At 41.5% G+C, this 14,682-nt stretch overlaps 1 protein-coding gene across 1 annotated transcript in view; it reads left to right on the plus strand.

The window, feature by feature from the left end:
* Itgav (integrin subunit alpha V) overlaps positions 1-14,682 on the plus strand; it is an 80,326-nt gene that overhangs the window by 29,067 nt on the left and 36,577 nt on the right. The window contains exons 5-12 of the mRNA XM_036186638.1: positions 2,895-2,956; positions 5,054-5,099; positions 6,986-7,111; positions 7,863-7,907; positions 8,653-8,696; positions 9,114-9,170; positions 10,994-11,046; positions 12,155-12,357. Coding sequence (XP_036042531.1) covers positions 2,895-2,956; positions 5,054-5,099; positions 6,986-7,111; positions 7,863-7,907; positions 8,653-8,696; positions 9,114-9,170; positions 10,994-11,046; positions 12,155-12,357 — 636 coding nt within the window. The remainder of the gene's footprint in view (positions 1-2,894; positions 2,957-5,053; positions 5,100-6,985; positions 7,112-7,862; positions 7,908-8,652; positions 8,697-9,113; positions 9,171-10,993; positions 11,047-12,154; positions 12,358-14,682) is intronic.

The following is a 14,682-nucleotide window of genomic DNA, read 5'->3' on the forward strand; positions in this document are numbered from 1 at the left end:
AAACCTTTGAAATATGAGGCTCTAATTAGGAGGGGGCAACTTATCCACAGGGGACACTCAGGAGGAGGGAGAGCTTGAAACTCTGGGTCACAGCCTCAGAGTCTACAGACTGTAGCACTGGGTAATTCTCTTAAACATGCTGAGCCCTCACTTCATTACTGGTAGAACACTGATCCTGGCCAAGCATTTTAGAGGTAGTATTTGATATTTTGTGTTTTATTCATGCTTCAGTAAACTTCAGTCCTGAGCAGGATGATTCCAGTTTTTCGAGGCTGCATGCTGACCTTTTTGTATCTTTGCTTGTACTGACTGTGTTGGTTTTTGTATGCGTGTGCTGGTGTTTGTTTCTGTTTTTGTTGTTGTTTGTTTGTTTGGTTTGGTTGGTTGGCTAGCTGAGCCATTGATTTTGTTTTTCACATGACCTGTGTGTATAGTCTGGATAAAGCACTTCACTGCTTGTTATCCAGTTACTTCTTTATTGCTTGTGGTTACTTTTGGCTTTCAATGACAGTATCCACGACCATAGTTGGCCTTAAGCAGTAGCCAGATGTCCATCTGTTGAAAAACTGCCTGAGTCACATGGTGTGAACACTTTTGTTCCACTGAGTCCTTTGTCCCTGACCTCTAATTTTGATAACGTATTTGGATGCTTTTCTCAGTTAAGTTTTCTAGTTTTTTTCATCTCCTTTTTCCTTATCCTGACAATAATGGTCCGGCTGCTGAGAGAGGTAGCCCAGCCAGGTAGTATTCAGGAACATAGTCGTAGTTAGCTGGTTGACCATTATCAAGATAGTTAATTTCCCCAAGCATTAGTCTCCCCTCTGTACAAACCCTGACTAATAATCACATCTCCCCAGAGACTGGTGTAAAACTTGAAAAGAAAATTCGATGTGAATAGTTTCCAGTAAGGGCCTAATGCACACCAGTTGACTGCATTGTTCTAATCACCAGTAGTCATACTATTTCCAGGCCTGACCAGTGGGAGAAGTGATGGAGAAATGTTGGTCATCTGTGGAGATAAACACTGAGCCCTTCACTGAACTAAGTTGTATTCAGCACAAAAGTTTAAATTGTCAGACACACCCAGCTTACTCTGTGCTGGTTAAGGAAATTTTAAGGAAGTTGTGTATTTCAGCTGGGTGTCCCAGGAAACCAGCCAAAGCAGACAGTGTCATGGAACTAAAAAAGGCACATCTTTGTAGATAACTGAGGATTGTTCCCTGATGCAGCTTGACTGGAGGAAATGCGGGGTTGCCTTGAGGTTGAGGCACAATTCCTTAGTATGATTCACCAGATGCTGGAAAGCCCAGTCCACATTTTCCTGGTCCCTCTTGGTTAGAAAAATTTACATTAGAGTAGTGTTACACTCTTGTGGCTGTTTTCTTAAAGCAGAAAATATTTTATTGTGTAATCTTGGGGCAATTCCCAGATTTTAAAAATGGGTTCAAAAGTTTTGAAGGGATTATTTCACATGCACACACACACACACACACACACACACACACACACACACACACAAATTTTTGGAAGTTTGACATTATGATTAAAATGAACTACTTTTGGTGTCTGTATTGAGTGACCTGGGTGTGAGGAACTTTTGACACATTTGCAGCATCAGTGCAGAGATTCTTTGGTAACTGAAAGATGGCATTGATAAAGGAAAAATTTAAAAATAAGCATCTCTATGCTGAGTGCAGTATTGTTCATGATTAAAGTTAGTTTAAATTAATTGGTTAATTACTTAGTTCAGAATTGGTCACTTTTTCTGAGACACACAAAAAAGAGTAATTACAGGAAAGCAAATTATTAACTGCCATGTTTCAATGAATTTCATTAGCTCCTATGACTATAGTAAGAATAGTTGCATATTTTACTTTTCATAGAACATTAAGTTGGGACTTTGCAATTTTCTGAAATTCTGCACCATGTTATTTATAGTTCTTTTTTGTTTGTTTGTTTTTGAGAGGGTCTTTCTATGTAGCCCTGGTTGTCCTAAAACTCACTCTGTAGATCATGCTGGCCTCAAACTCACAGAGATCCCCCTGCCTTTGCTTCCTGAGTGCTGGGATTAAAGATGCGCACCACCACTGCTGGCTTAGTTCTTTATTTTTATCATCATGTATAAAATGCATACATAGGAAATATATTAGGACTGCATGGGTCTTTTTGTTGTTTTTCCTAAACTTAGCAAAGACATAGCAAGCATAAGGCAATAGGAAGAAAGAAGTATTTCAGAAAGAAGGCTTATGTTTGGGGGTGAAAGCTCACTGGTGTTTCATGTATAACGGGTCACTATTGGTATCTTTTCAAAAAACAAGATATAATTGAATAGAGAGTGTACATTATAGAGTACTTTGCATACCATAGTATTTTGTGAGATTTTAAGTTATGTATTTAGTTTGCATACTCAAAATGTTTGATGCGTTGTGATACAAGCTATAATCTTCCTGTGAGTTGTGTTTGAAGCAAGTAGTTTAATCCAGCTGTGGGGACATGTACCTTAGTCCTAGCACTAGCACTTGAAAGGCAGAGAAAGGAGGGTCCTGAATTTGAGGCTGGTCTAATCACTACATAGTAGAATTCTGTCTCAAAAAAAAAAAAAAAAAAAAAAAAAAAAAAGAAAGAAAAGAAAAAGAAGACGAAGATCTTAGCTGATTCTTCTGGTACTTAGCAACTGGCCCACACAGTCCACAATCCAATGTCTCTGTTTTTATATCTGAGGTGAAGAAATTGTCCTGAGGAACATGTGAGCTAGTATGACAGCAGCCAGGTGCCTGAGTGAGTCCTTTAAAGAAACCGTGGGTTCAACAATAGCAGATTTATTTATTTCACGTTTTGTTTATGTTATTTGCTTGTTTTGGGGTTTGTGTATATTTCCAATCTTTTTATTTTAGAAAATATTGATGCTGATGGACAGGGATTTTGTCAAGGAGGATTCAGCATTGATTTTACTAAAGTAAGTTATCATTCAAGACAGTTCAGATCTGTACTGACTCAGCTGGGGTTGAAATGCATGGCCCTTACTTCAGCTTCCTTATAATGATTATTATAATTAATGAAAAGAGTCATGAAGCAGGCTGTTCATTTTGATATTCTTTGGCTTATAATGTTCCCTCCTTCATAAACATTGCTTTTGTGAAGTGGCGAGACAGTACAGTGAGAATGGAGGAAAATCTCTTCAGAAAATGATTGTAACTATGAAGACATTAACGTTTCTAGGGCAGGCGAGATTGTCTCAGCCAGTACAGGCATTTGCCATCCAAGCCTGATGACTTGAGTTCAGTATCGATAATCTGTATGAACTGCCTATGAATTTGTCCTCTGATCTCCATATGTATACCTCTCTTACTTACATCATGCCCAAAACACACACACATACACACATATACACATACATACACATACTATACACACATTCACACACATATACACATACACACGCCCCCCCACATATACACACACATACACATACTACACACACATTCACACACACATATACACACACACACACATATACACACACTACGTACACACACTACATAAACATACACACAAAACACCACACACACACTCACAAGCACACACACACATTCACACATACATATACATATACACACACATACGCATACATTCACACACACACACACAAAACACCCCATACACACATTCACACACATACTTAAAATTTCTACTTACAGGGATTTATAGAATATTAGTTTCCTTTTAACTGAAATTGGTTCTTCACAGAAGTTATCAATAGGACTCTGGTTACAAAATTAGCTTGATTACATAAAAGCTGAGAAACGTATCTGTTTACCATCTGTTTTTTTGTCTGTAGGTGCCAAGTGAAGGTGAGGCAGTTTAAAAATGGTGGGAAATCTCATGAACAGGATTCTATTCTAACTAAATTGACATGCCCTTCACACCCGATAGTTTTCAATCTACCCAAATAACGACCTCATCGACATTTTCAAAGACAAACTTTCTTAAGCGTGCTTCTTTCTGGATTTTTGTTCACTTCACTATCTTTTTGTCAGTATCTAGATGTCTTGAACATCGAGTTGATGATATTAACCCCTCTCGGGAGAAGCTGCAAAAATAGATGGATTAAATGAGCTTCTGGCCCTGAGAGATGGCACATACCACAATCCCCACACTCAGGAGGCTGAGGCAGGAGGATTGCAAGTTCTGGAGCTACTCAGGCTCCACCAGAGTAAAAAGCTGTTGCCAAAGCAACAGCAACAGCAATAAAAGCAGGATGGAGAGTGATATGTGCATTTGGGAGGAAAACAACACCTTTCCTCTAGCAAGAAAGCTATTCCGAGACACCATGCACAAACACAAAATACCTTTAGTTAGACCCTTACACTTTGTTACAGGTTTAAAAAACGCTGGTGTCCTTCACTGAAACCACCCCTGAAGCCACACTGCTTTAAGACTGTGACATACTAAAATGGTTTCCCTTTGGCAGAACATTTCTCAGTGATCATTAGAAAACATATCTCGGGCTGGAGAGATGGCTCAGCGGTTAAGAGCACCAACTGCTCTTCCAGAGGTCCTGAGTTCAATTCCCAGCACCCACATGGTGGCTCACAACTATCTGTAATGAGATCTGACACCCTCTTCTGTGTACATAATAAATAAATAAATAAATCTTAAAAAAAAAAAAGACAATGTATCTCAAGTGGTCATAAATCTAATAGACGAAGTGAAGAAGCAGTCTTTTCCTTATAGTAACAAGTGCTGTCTCCACCAGTTCTTCCTTCAGAGTGTACAGGATAGTCAAGGTCTCCCCCGCCCGGAAAAATGCTTCCATGTTAAATGAAGACGTTAGACTTCTTAACACCTTTAATAATGATAACTAAGTTCTTAATTCCTCTAGAAAAGTAAATGCATACTACTGAAACTGAGTTAGCTGAGCTAATGGCTTATTATTTAATTATAATATGTTAATTTAATACATACATAAGGATCTGTAATGTTTAGCATACCGATTTCTGTGTTCAAGCCTATTGTTTTAAGCATTTCCCTTCTGTTCTGTGATTTGATCTAGGCTGACAGAGTACTTCTTGGTGGTCCTGGTAGCTTTTATTGGCAAGGTAGGTTCATATTTTTCAACTGAATACTTGGCTACTTATTTGCCCAGGAAGTATCTCAAATTATATTAAAGAAATGTAACTGAATAAGTAACTTAATTATCTACTATACAATATTTTTAGAAAAGAATTTGATATGCTTTCTATGGTATATATTAAATGTGGGTATGTTTAAGACAGGAAATCAACAGTTTTAAAAGTAAATTTAAAATAAACATATAAAATCATTTTAAATTTTTTTTTTAATTGTAAGTGTTGTGTATTTTATTTTTATACTCCAGAGCCCATGGCACATAAATTAGTGACTGTACCTTCTGAAAGCTCGGGTTTTAAATTGTTCATTAGAATACCCAAATGATTGCCTTAGTTTTGCTAATCCCTGCCCTTAAGAGGCCTTTAAGTTAGAAGGCTTGTGAATATAGTGGCACATGCTTTTAATTCCATCACTTGGGAGGCAGAGGCAGGTGGATCTCTGTGAATTTGAGGTTTCCCCAGTGTGTTCCAGCACAGGCCTGGCTACATAGTGGGAGGGACCCTGTCTCAAAACACAAAAACATACAAGCAAACAAAAGATCTTAACTTAATAATTAAATTGGCAATGATATAAAGATAAAACACTGTCCAGCCATTCTGGAAAAGTCTAATTGAACCGTTATCTGCGTAAGTGTAGAAGAGGTCATTATTGCCGACAGCTTGAGGGAAGAGGTGAGAAAAGACAAAAATCACGCAGCAGAGACAGTATATTCAAGACACGCTAAAACAGGCAAAAACATCATTTGTTTGATTTGTTAGAGATGCACATTTATGTGGCTAATATGTTCCTGGTTCAGTTTCTCCTAAAAAGTGCTGTTCACTAGGTCAGAACTTCCCTTTTTTGGCAGCTCAGTCTTAAGGGTCTTTGCTTGGAAGCACCGGAGACAGCATGACTGTCAGTTTCAAAGTCTTTTTAACTTTGAGTTTTCGTTTTTTATTTTGCTCTGTGGTTTTTCCAAATGAGGCTCTTTGTGGGGAACTTCCTGCTTTCATTCCATATCTCGATAGAGATGGAAAAAGACAGGTATTTGTTGCAGGAATAGGGAATTTGTTGAATGAGAAATAAGAATAGAGTCCAGAAAATCCAGGCATCAAACCTGCGGGCCAGTCGGTGAGGTGCACTACTAACTAACTAAGACGGGAGTGTGGGTTCCGGGGAATCGTGCAGCTGTGGGGAGGGAAATGTAGGAAAATTAGTGAGTTTTAGTGTTGTTGAGGAAACCAGAGCCACTGCTTCTTCCTAGGCAGGACAGTGTGGACAGTTTCCCTTCCTAACCCGGTGAGCAGTTTCCTGATGGCGTCCTTAGCAGGCTTGTGGGGCTTCAACCCCCAGCACTGGGGTGGGGGGATGATGAAACAGAACCAACAAACTTGGGTTCATTTTTCTTCCAACTAAGCAGAGCCAAGGGAGGTCGATGGGTATTCCCGGGAAACAACCGTGATAGAGCTGAGATTTTGTGATTCTCACCAGCCCACTGATTGAAGACACATCTTCTATGATATATTGATATCATGATTATATCAGTGGCCTGCAGTATACAACTAAAGACTCAATTCACAGAGACTAGACAAAGGTTTTTTTTTTTTTTTTTTGTTTGTTTGTTTTAAATGGTTTAGGGTTGTTTGGGACTAATAATTAGAAATAGTGATGTCTAGTCAGGATTGATGGTGAACATTACTAAGCTGGGACAGAAGAATTGAGAGTTCGAGGCCAACCTGGGCTATATAGTGGGCCCCCCACTAAAAGCAATAATGTCCAGCAGGACTTTGCCCACACAGGTGGCACCCATTGCTTGTACCCCGAAGTTCCCCTTAGAAGTCTATTTCACATATTCATGTCTGCCCCTCCACCACAGGTCAGCTCATTTCGGACCAAGTGGCGGAAATCATATCTAACTATGACCCCAATGTCTACAGCATCAAATATAATAACCAATTAGCCACGCGGGCTGCACAAGCAATTTTTGATGACAGTTATTTGGGTAAGTAAATGCACAATATCGACTCTTTGTATGGAATTGTGGTGTATTTGCCCTATTTTGCTAGGAAAAAAAAAAAAGGATTAATTAAAAAAAACAACAACAACAACAACAAAAAAACACCTCAAGGGCATACAGCATCTAATGGGTATTGAATGTTTAGGTTATGCTATAATTCAGTAATTAAAACTGAAGAAAGTGCTTATCTATACACTGCTAATAAGAATAACTAACCTTGAAATGTGATTCCCGTGTTCTAGGCATTGTGTTTCCTTTGTGTTGGTCATGGACTCCCCACAAGTCTGTAGAGTGAAGCATCCCCACTCCCGTTTTGTACATAATGGTGCTGAGGCACGCAGGCCAAGCTGCGTGTCGACTGTGCTGTGTCCCAGCCTAGGCATTTGGGCTACTGAACTTCTAGACAAGGTTTTTGTTTCAGGATTTGTTAGTGTTTGTTCTCGCCCTTTAAATTTCTTTGTTATTTTTGGAAACAAGTCACACCACAGAAGTAGGGCTTGATGACTGAGAGAATCTGTTATTCTTTGCTCCTTTTGGGCAAACTGCAGATTTACCCTGTTTTTTACACTCCTTTGTCTTAGTTTTCTAGTAGGGACGCCCCCATGTTGAGTATTTAACTGACTCACTGCCTTTAAAATTTGCCTGCCATATGCATATGAATCTTTACCCCAGAGGAGAGAGAAGCTTCACTCTGAAGGGATTCATTCACCTTGTCTCCCCTTTCATTCCTGCCTAGGTTACTCTGTAGCTGTGGGAGACTTCAATGGTGATGGTATTGAAGGTAGGAAGAGTTTGGGCTACCCGTAATCCTGGTCAGCTAAGCATTTGAGACACAAGACACTGAACACTTCAGCAATTTGCATCCATCACTAGGGTCTATACAGAAGGAAGAAGGTGTTGGGGGTGGAAACCCCTGTTCTCTGCCAGAGTTCTTCCTGGCAGGGTGGCTGTGGGGCTGGAGCTCTTTCCCTGTTCCTTTCCAGGCCCTGTCAAGTCCTGTCTGTGTGGAGAGGCTTTTCCTTTTCTGGGCTGTGGGCAGAGCTTGGGAGTCGGCTGTTCCTTCTTCCTCCTTGCCTTGGTTCAGAAGTCAGTGTAGCAATCGTGGGCATCACAAAGGTCATGCTTCTGGCCCAGGCAGCAGTCTCATTTCTGTAGACTTTGTATTGGTTTTCATTACTGTAAATACAGCTTTCCTTAGTTTCTTAGTTGATCTTTCTATTCCTGTTTAATAAAATGGCGAGTGATTTAAGGTCTTGCTTGCTTGTGTGAGGTCCTCGCTGTCCTTGAACTTACTCCGTAGACCCAATGTATTTGAGTTCTTGATAATGTTTTTTTGACTTACAAATTACGTTTTTTTATAATTAAAACGCAAGGGTCACTTCATATGCAACATCAATTTAAAAAGAGTCTCTAGTTTGTTTTCTACTAGATAAATAAAACTTTAAACTCTCTGGCAGAATACCTCTGTTTGTAAATTCCAGTGTTTGTCTTAAAAATGAGTAGTAATTAAGTTTTTTTCCCCCCAGATTTTGTTTCAGGCGTTCCGAGAGCAGCGAGGACTTTGGGAATGGTAGGAGTGATAATGATGGTTTTAAGCATCCGGGCAGGGGCTGGGGAGATGGTCCGAAGATGGGAGAGGTCCTGCCTCACAAGCCCGAGGACCTCTGTTTGGATCACCGGCATGGATGTAGAAGCAGGCCCATCACACTGTAACCATAGAGCTATGGCTGCAGGTGTAGAGGCCGGTGGATCCCTGGAGCTTACTAGTCAGTCGTCACACACTAATGCATGAGCTCCAGGTTTAGAAATAGAGGCTGTCTCAGAAAAGGATGGAGACAGTCAACTTCCACCTCTGGCCTCCACACACATACACATGCATCCTGTCCTCCATGCACATATCTCCACAAACATGTTCATAACCCCCTTCCCCCCATCCTTAGCTATCATCCATTTGACTGTATTTCATTTACTTTGTTTTCCTACACAGGTCTATATTTATGATGGGAAAAACATGTCCTCTTTACACAATTTTACTGGCGAACAGGTATGCTATTAAAATGTCACCCTTCCATTATAAGAATTCACTGAAGCAAACGTAGCAGTGAAAATACAGATGTGTCATACACAGTGTAACGTGACACAGCTGTGGAAGGGTCCTCCTGCCGCTGCTTTCTCTCATGTTCGAGTGTATGTTAAAGCCACAGATCACTTCTTCTGTTTTTAGTCAGGCTCTTTAGTCAGTCAGCATTTTGTGGACATGGCTTGATGGGTCTACGCATACAGCGCTGTAAACAGAACTCTCAGGCTTCAGTTCTTTTTGTTGTTGTTTTGTTTTTTGTTTTTTCCAAGACAAGGTTTCTCTGTGTAGCCCTGGCTGTCCTGGAACTCATTCTGTAGACCAGGCTGGCCTCCAACTCAGAGGTCCAACAGCCACTGCCTCAAAAGTGCTGTGATCAAAGGTATGTGCCACCACCGCCTGCCTGGCTTTAGGTATTTTACCTTTGTTTTAACCAAAATATTTCGGTTTAGCAAACCTTTTTGTATTTGTATATTATAGTTTATTTTTTGTTTGCTATTTTTAAAAATTGAAATTGCACATACACAAAAACTTCCCTTTGATGTCACTACAGTTTCCTTAAAGAATGACCTATGAGCTGAGTGATGGTGTAGCACGACTCTTAACAGGTCTTATTAATAAAAACAAACCTGGAGCCAGGTATGGGGTGAATGCTGGAAGATTAGAGAAGCCGAACAAGCCACAGCCACCTCACCTTGCCAGTTCCTCCGCTGATCCTGCTTCCTCAGACTGGAAGCCTCTGAGTACTTATCCAAATAGATCTCAGCTGAACTGTGCTTCTCGAAAGCCTGAAAGCGTAACCGGCCAAAAGCTTCTAGTTTCTGGTCCTCATGCCTTATATACCTTTCTGCTTCCTGCCATCACTTTCTGGGATTAAAGACATGAGTCACCATGCCTGGCTGTTTCCAGTGTGGCTTTGAACTTACATAGATCTGGGTGGATCTCTGCCTCCCAAGTGATAGGATTAAAGGTGTGAGTGCCACCATTTTCTGGCTCTATGTCTGTCTAGTGGCTGTTCTGTTCTCTGACCCCAGATAAGTTTATTAAGGTGCACAATATTTTGGGGAACACAATATCACCACATGATGGCACACACCTTTCCTACCCGCCCTAGGGAAGCAGAGGCAGGTGGACCTTTGAGTTTGAGGCCAGCTTGATCTACAGAATGAGTTCCAGGACAGGCAGGGCTATATACACAGAGAAACTCTGCCTCAAAAACCCAAAAAGAAAAAGAAAAAGAAAAAAAGAAAAGAATAACCTGTGTGTGTTAGTTTTATTAGATGCCCAAAAAGGTACAGTACAGATGTGTGGGTTTTTAATGATTTGTACATAGCTGCACTGCAAAATAAAAACTCCAGTTAAGCTTAATACAAGCTGTTCTGAGCGAGTATTGATGTTTTTATATATTCTCGTTTGTGTGTCTCAGAGAATTAAGTTCCAAGTTGGTAACAATAAAGGAAAAGTTTCACAGTAAGCAGAGAGAAAAGAAGACCTCGCAGTTTTGGTACCCAGGGCTGGAGCCTTCTTATTTCCTGGGGTGTGTTGGGCTTTGGGCGAGAGAATCCTCATGGTGGAGACTCTGGAATGATGAACATGAAATGTGTTTTGCCCATGAATTCAGGAAAATTAAAAGACCTTATTAAGTGATTGTCATCATGTTAGTAGAATAGACTGAGACTGAGGCCCTAAATGCACAGACAGAGGAAACAGCCTATCAATGGGCTATAAATGTGAACCACGTGATCTGTAGGGTGAAATGTAAAGGGTTTTTTTTCCATCTTCTTCTGCAGATGGCTGCATATTTCGGATTTTCTGTAGCTGCCACTGACATTAATGGGGATGAGTAAGTTTTAAAAAAATGTTTCCAGAAACTGTTTTCCTCTGTGTTTATAAATGCTTGACTAAAACTAAACAGTATTTCTTCTGTTTCTTTGTCTGCTCCCTGTTAATCCTCTGTCACTCTAAGAAAGGAATTTGACACTCCCTAATCATGACGCTGGTGGGGAAGCCTCCTAGTTGGTCCTAAGCTTTAAAATGGCTCTATAATGGCCGGGCAGTGGTGGCGCACGCCTTTAATCCCAGCACTCGGGAGGCAGAGCCAGGCGGATCTCTGTGAGTTCGAGGCCAATCTGGTCTACCAAGTGAGTTCCAGGAAAGGCGCAAAGCTACACAGAGAAACCCTGTCTACCCTGGCCCTTAAGTACAGGGCCACAAGTTGTGGTGACCCCCACCCCTTCCAGCACACACTACAAACAGTTATTTCATTGCTGCTTTGTAAGTGTAATTTCGCTACTGTTATGAATTGTAATGTAAATGTGTGCAGGATATTTGATATCCTGCACCCACAGGTTGAGAATCGCTGTTTTGTTTGTTTGTTTTTAGATTTATTTATTTATTTTTATTTATTAATTATACAGTATTCTGTCTGCATGTGCCTTTGCAGGCCAGAAGAGGGCACCAGATCTCATTACAGGTGGTTGTGAGCCACCATGTGGTTGCTGCGAATTGACCTCAGATCCTCTGGAAGAGCAGTCAGTGCTCTTAACCACTGAGCCATCTCTCCAGCCCAAGAATCGCTGTCTTAAAACATGACAGTGTGATTCTATGAGTGACCTGCAATGCTTCTGTGTTGCCGTAAGAGGCTTCCAGGGGCAGTGGGAAATGGAGTTTTAGTAAGAATGTGCTGATGGGGGCTAGAAAGACTGCTCAGTGGGTAAGAGGACTGGCTTGTCTGGCAGAGGGCTGAGTGTGAGTCACAGCACTCACATGGTGGCTCATAACCATTTTAATTCCAGTTCTAGGGATCCAGTGCCCTTTTCTGGCATCTGAGGGCACCAGGCACACACAGACATACATGCAGGCAAAGCACCCATACACATAAAATAGAAAATTAAGAGAAATGTGGTTAGATGGAGTTTGATCTTGTGTGTGAGGACATTCTCTTTTTTCAGTTATGCAGATGTGTTTATTGGAGCGCCTCTGTTCATGGACCGAGGCTCTGACGGGAAACTCCAAGAGGTGGGCCAGGTCTCAGTGTCTCTGCAGAGAGCATCGGGAGACTTCCAGACTACAAAGCTGAATGGATTTGAGGTTTTTGCCAGATTTGGAAGTGCCATAGCTCCTCTGGGAGACCTGGACCAGGATGGTTTCAATGGTAAGATCAAAGTGATTTTCTGTGTCACCTTAAGAAGTCTAAAAATGCCATCTATAGAAGCTCGTATGAGCAAACCCCCCACCCCACCCCACCTCCGCCCAGGGCGAGCACATCACTGATATCAAATTTAAAAACAATTTTTTTTTTCTGAAAAATGAGCCAACATTTTTAAAACTTGACTTTCATGGGCTAGAATGTCAAATGATTAAATTCCCGGGAGCCCTCTGCATCCCGCTGCATGGCAGCGCCCTCTGCTGTCTGTTGGGCTCCAAGTGAAAAATAGCTCCCAGGCTTCTTGTCACAGCATGCTGACCGAATGCCTGCCTCAGGTTTGAGTTTCCACTAATATTTTTTTAGCCGTAGCTTTATAGTGGCCGTGAAACCTCAGAGAGAGGTAGTATGTTTTTTCATGGGGACATGTAAAAGACTTAAGCCCATTGTTTGGTAGTGGTCCCATTTCAACAGTTACAGATCGCTTTAAAAACAAAAGCTGGCTTTTACTACACAGCTCTTTTCCAGAACCTGAAATACAGATTAAAAATTAGAAATGTGAAATATAGATTACAAGAGTTTTTTTTTTTTAAAGAGTAGTAAAGAGAGAATTGTTGTTGATACACACACACACACACACACACACACACACACACACACATACAAACACACACACCCAAATGTAATAAAAAATTATTAAGAAGAAAACTTGAGAAATTCGATAGTACAGACGCCACTGACCATCTAGTGGAAAGGAAATGCCTCCACTGCGGCCTTGAGGACAGTGCATGTCGTACACCAGCCTGAATAACCGTGGAGGATTTCAGGGTCAGTGAACACCCAGCCCAAGCTATAGTTTGCTTCCTAAAACAGTCTCAGCTCTTTGTCTCCCATCAAAGAACACGGCAGCAGCTGCGGACTAAAGCCCATAACTAGATGAGGAAAGACGACAGGCAGTCAGGCCAAATCATGACTTAGTGATAACAAAGCCTTGAGATAAGGAGGAAAACTGTTCTGATTTTCTACCTTGTGGGTCCCTTGCATTGTAACTGGGTCTGTGGAACAGCTAAGACACGTGTGTCACTTTGTCCCGGAGGTATTCCAGTCACTTTAAAGACGTTTCCTAGGTATTGCCATCTTACGTTTCATTTTTTTATTATTTTTTTTATTATTTTTTAAATTGTATAATTAAATTTTACATATCAGCCACGGATTCCCCTCTCCCCTCCTCACCCTCCCCATTCCCATCTCCTCTAGGGCAAGGACTCCCCTGGGGAGTCAGCTCAGCCTGGTAGATTCAGTCATATTTTTATTATGTTATTTGGCAACAACATGTGTAAACAACAGCAAAAATCTTTGAGTTTTATAGGTTTTTTTTCCCCCTTTTTTTTTTTTTTTTGGTCTGTCCTGGAACTCACTCTGTAGCCCAGGCTGGCCTCAAACCCAGAGACACCCACCTCCCACCCCTCCCACCCCCCAGTGCTGGGATTAAAAGCGTGCACCACCACTGCTCCGTTTATAAAGATGTTTTCATAAAGAAGTGTTAGATAAGTTTGGAGATAAATATCTCAGAAGTGTTGAAGTTCTCTAAGAAACTGTGAATGGTAACGTCTCTAGTGGAAGATTTGCTGAGGTATGTTTATGTAAATATGCTCAGATGTGCTGTTAGCTACCTCCAGTCTGATTTTGTTCAGATCTGAGTGCCACTGTTTCAGCCCCCCCAAAAGCCCCAGCAAAAAGAAAACTTCGACATCATCAGAAGGTGAATTAGTTACTTGCTGATATAAAGCAGTGTAAGGGAGGAAGCATTTACTCTGTCTGGCTCCCAGTGTGAGGGAATGCAGTCCCTCATGACACGGAGAAGCCTAAAGGGCCTGGTCTCGTTGTGCCTCCAGGAAAAAGCAGAGAACAGACAGGAAGGGAGGCCAGATGACAAGACCCAAAGGCCTGCTCTGTCTCCCTGCAACAGTAATCCACTCCCTCCAGCGAGGGTCCACCTCTGTGGTGTTCCACAGCCTTCCAGAACAGCATCATTTCCTGGAGACCAGTGTTCAAACCCATGAGCCGGAGGGGGTGGGGGGACAGGACACTTCACATTCAAACCGCAATGAAATGATACGGAAAACGAAACAGCTCGTGAGGTTTCGTATTTTTGGGTGGACAGGGTGATTTAGTCCAGTTTTTGTCATTATTGCCCAGCAAACTAAATCGGAGCAGAGGGAATGGGGTGACCCTAAAAGGGACAGCTGAAGCAATCAAAGGAGGACGTGACTTCATGACCGTGCCAGTCGGTCCAGACAGGCAGCCTGGAGGGAAGACGCGCACAGAGTGCAG

The sequence above is a fragment of the Onychomys torridus genome, chromosome 4 (genome assembly GCF_903995425.1).
Source record: "Onychomys torridus chromosome 4, mOncTor1.1, whole genome shotgun sequence".
In the NCBI taxonomy this organism is placed as follows: domain Eukaryota; kingdom Metazoa; phylum Chordata; class Mammalia; order Rodentia; family Cricetidae; genus Onychomys; species Onychomys torridus.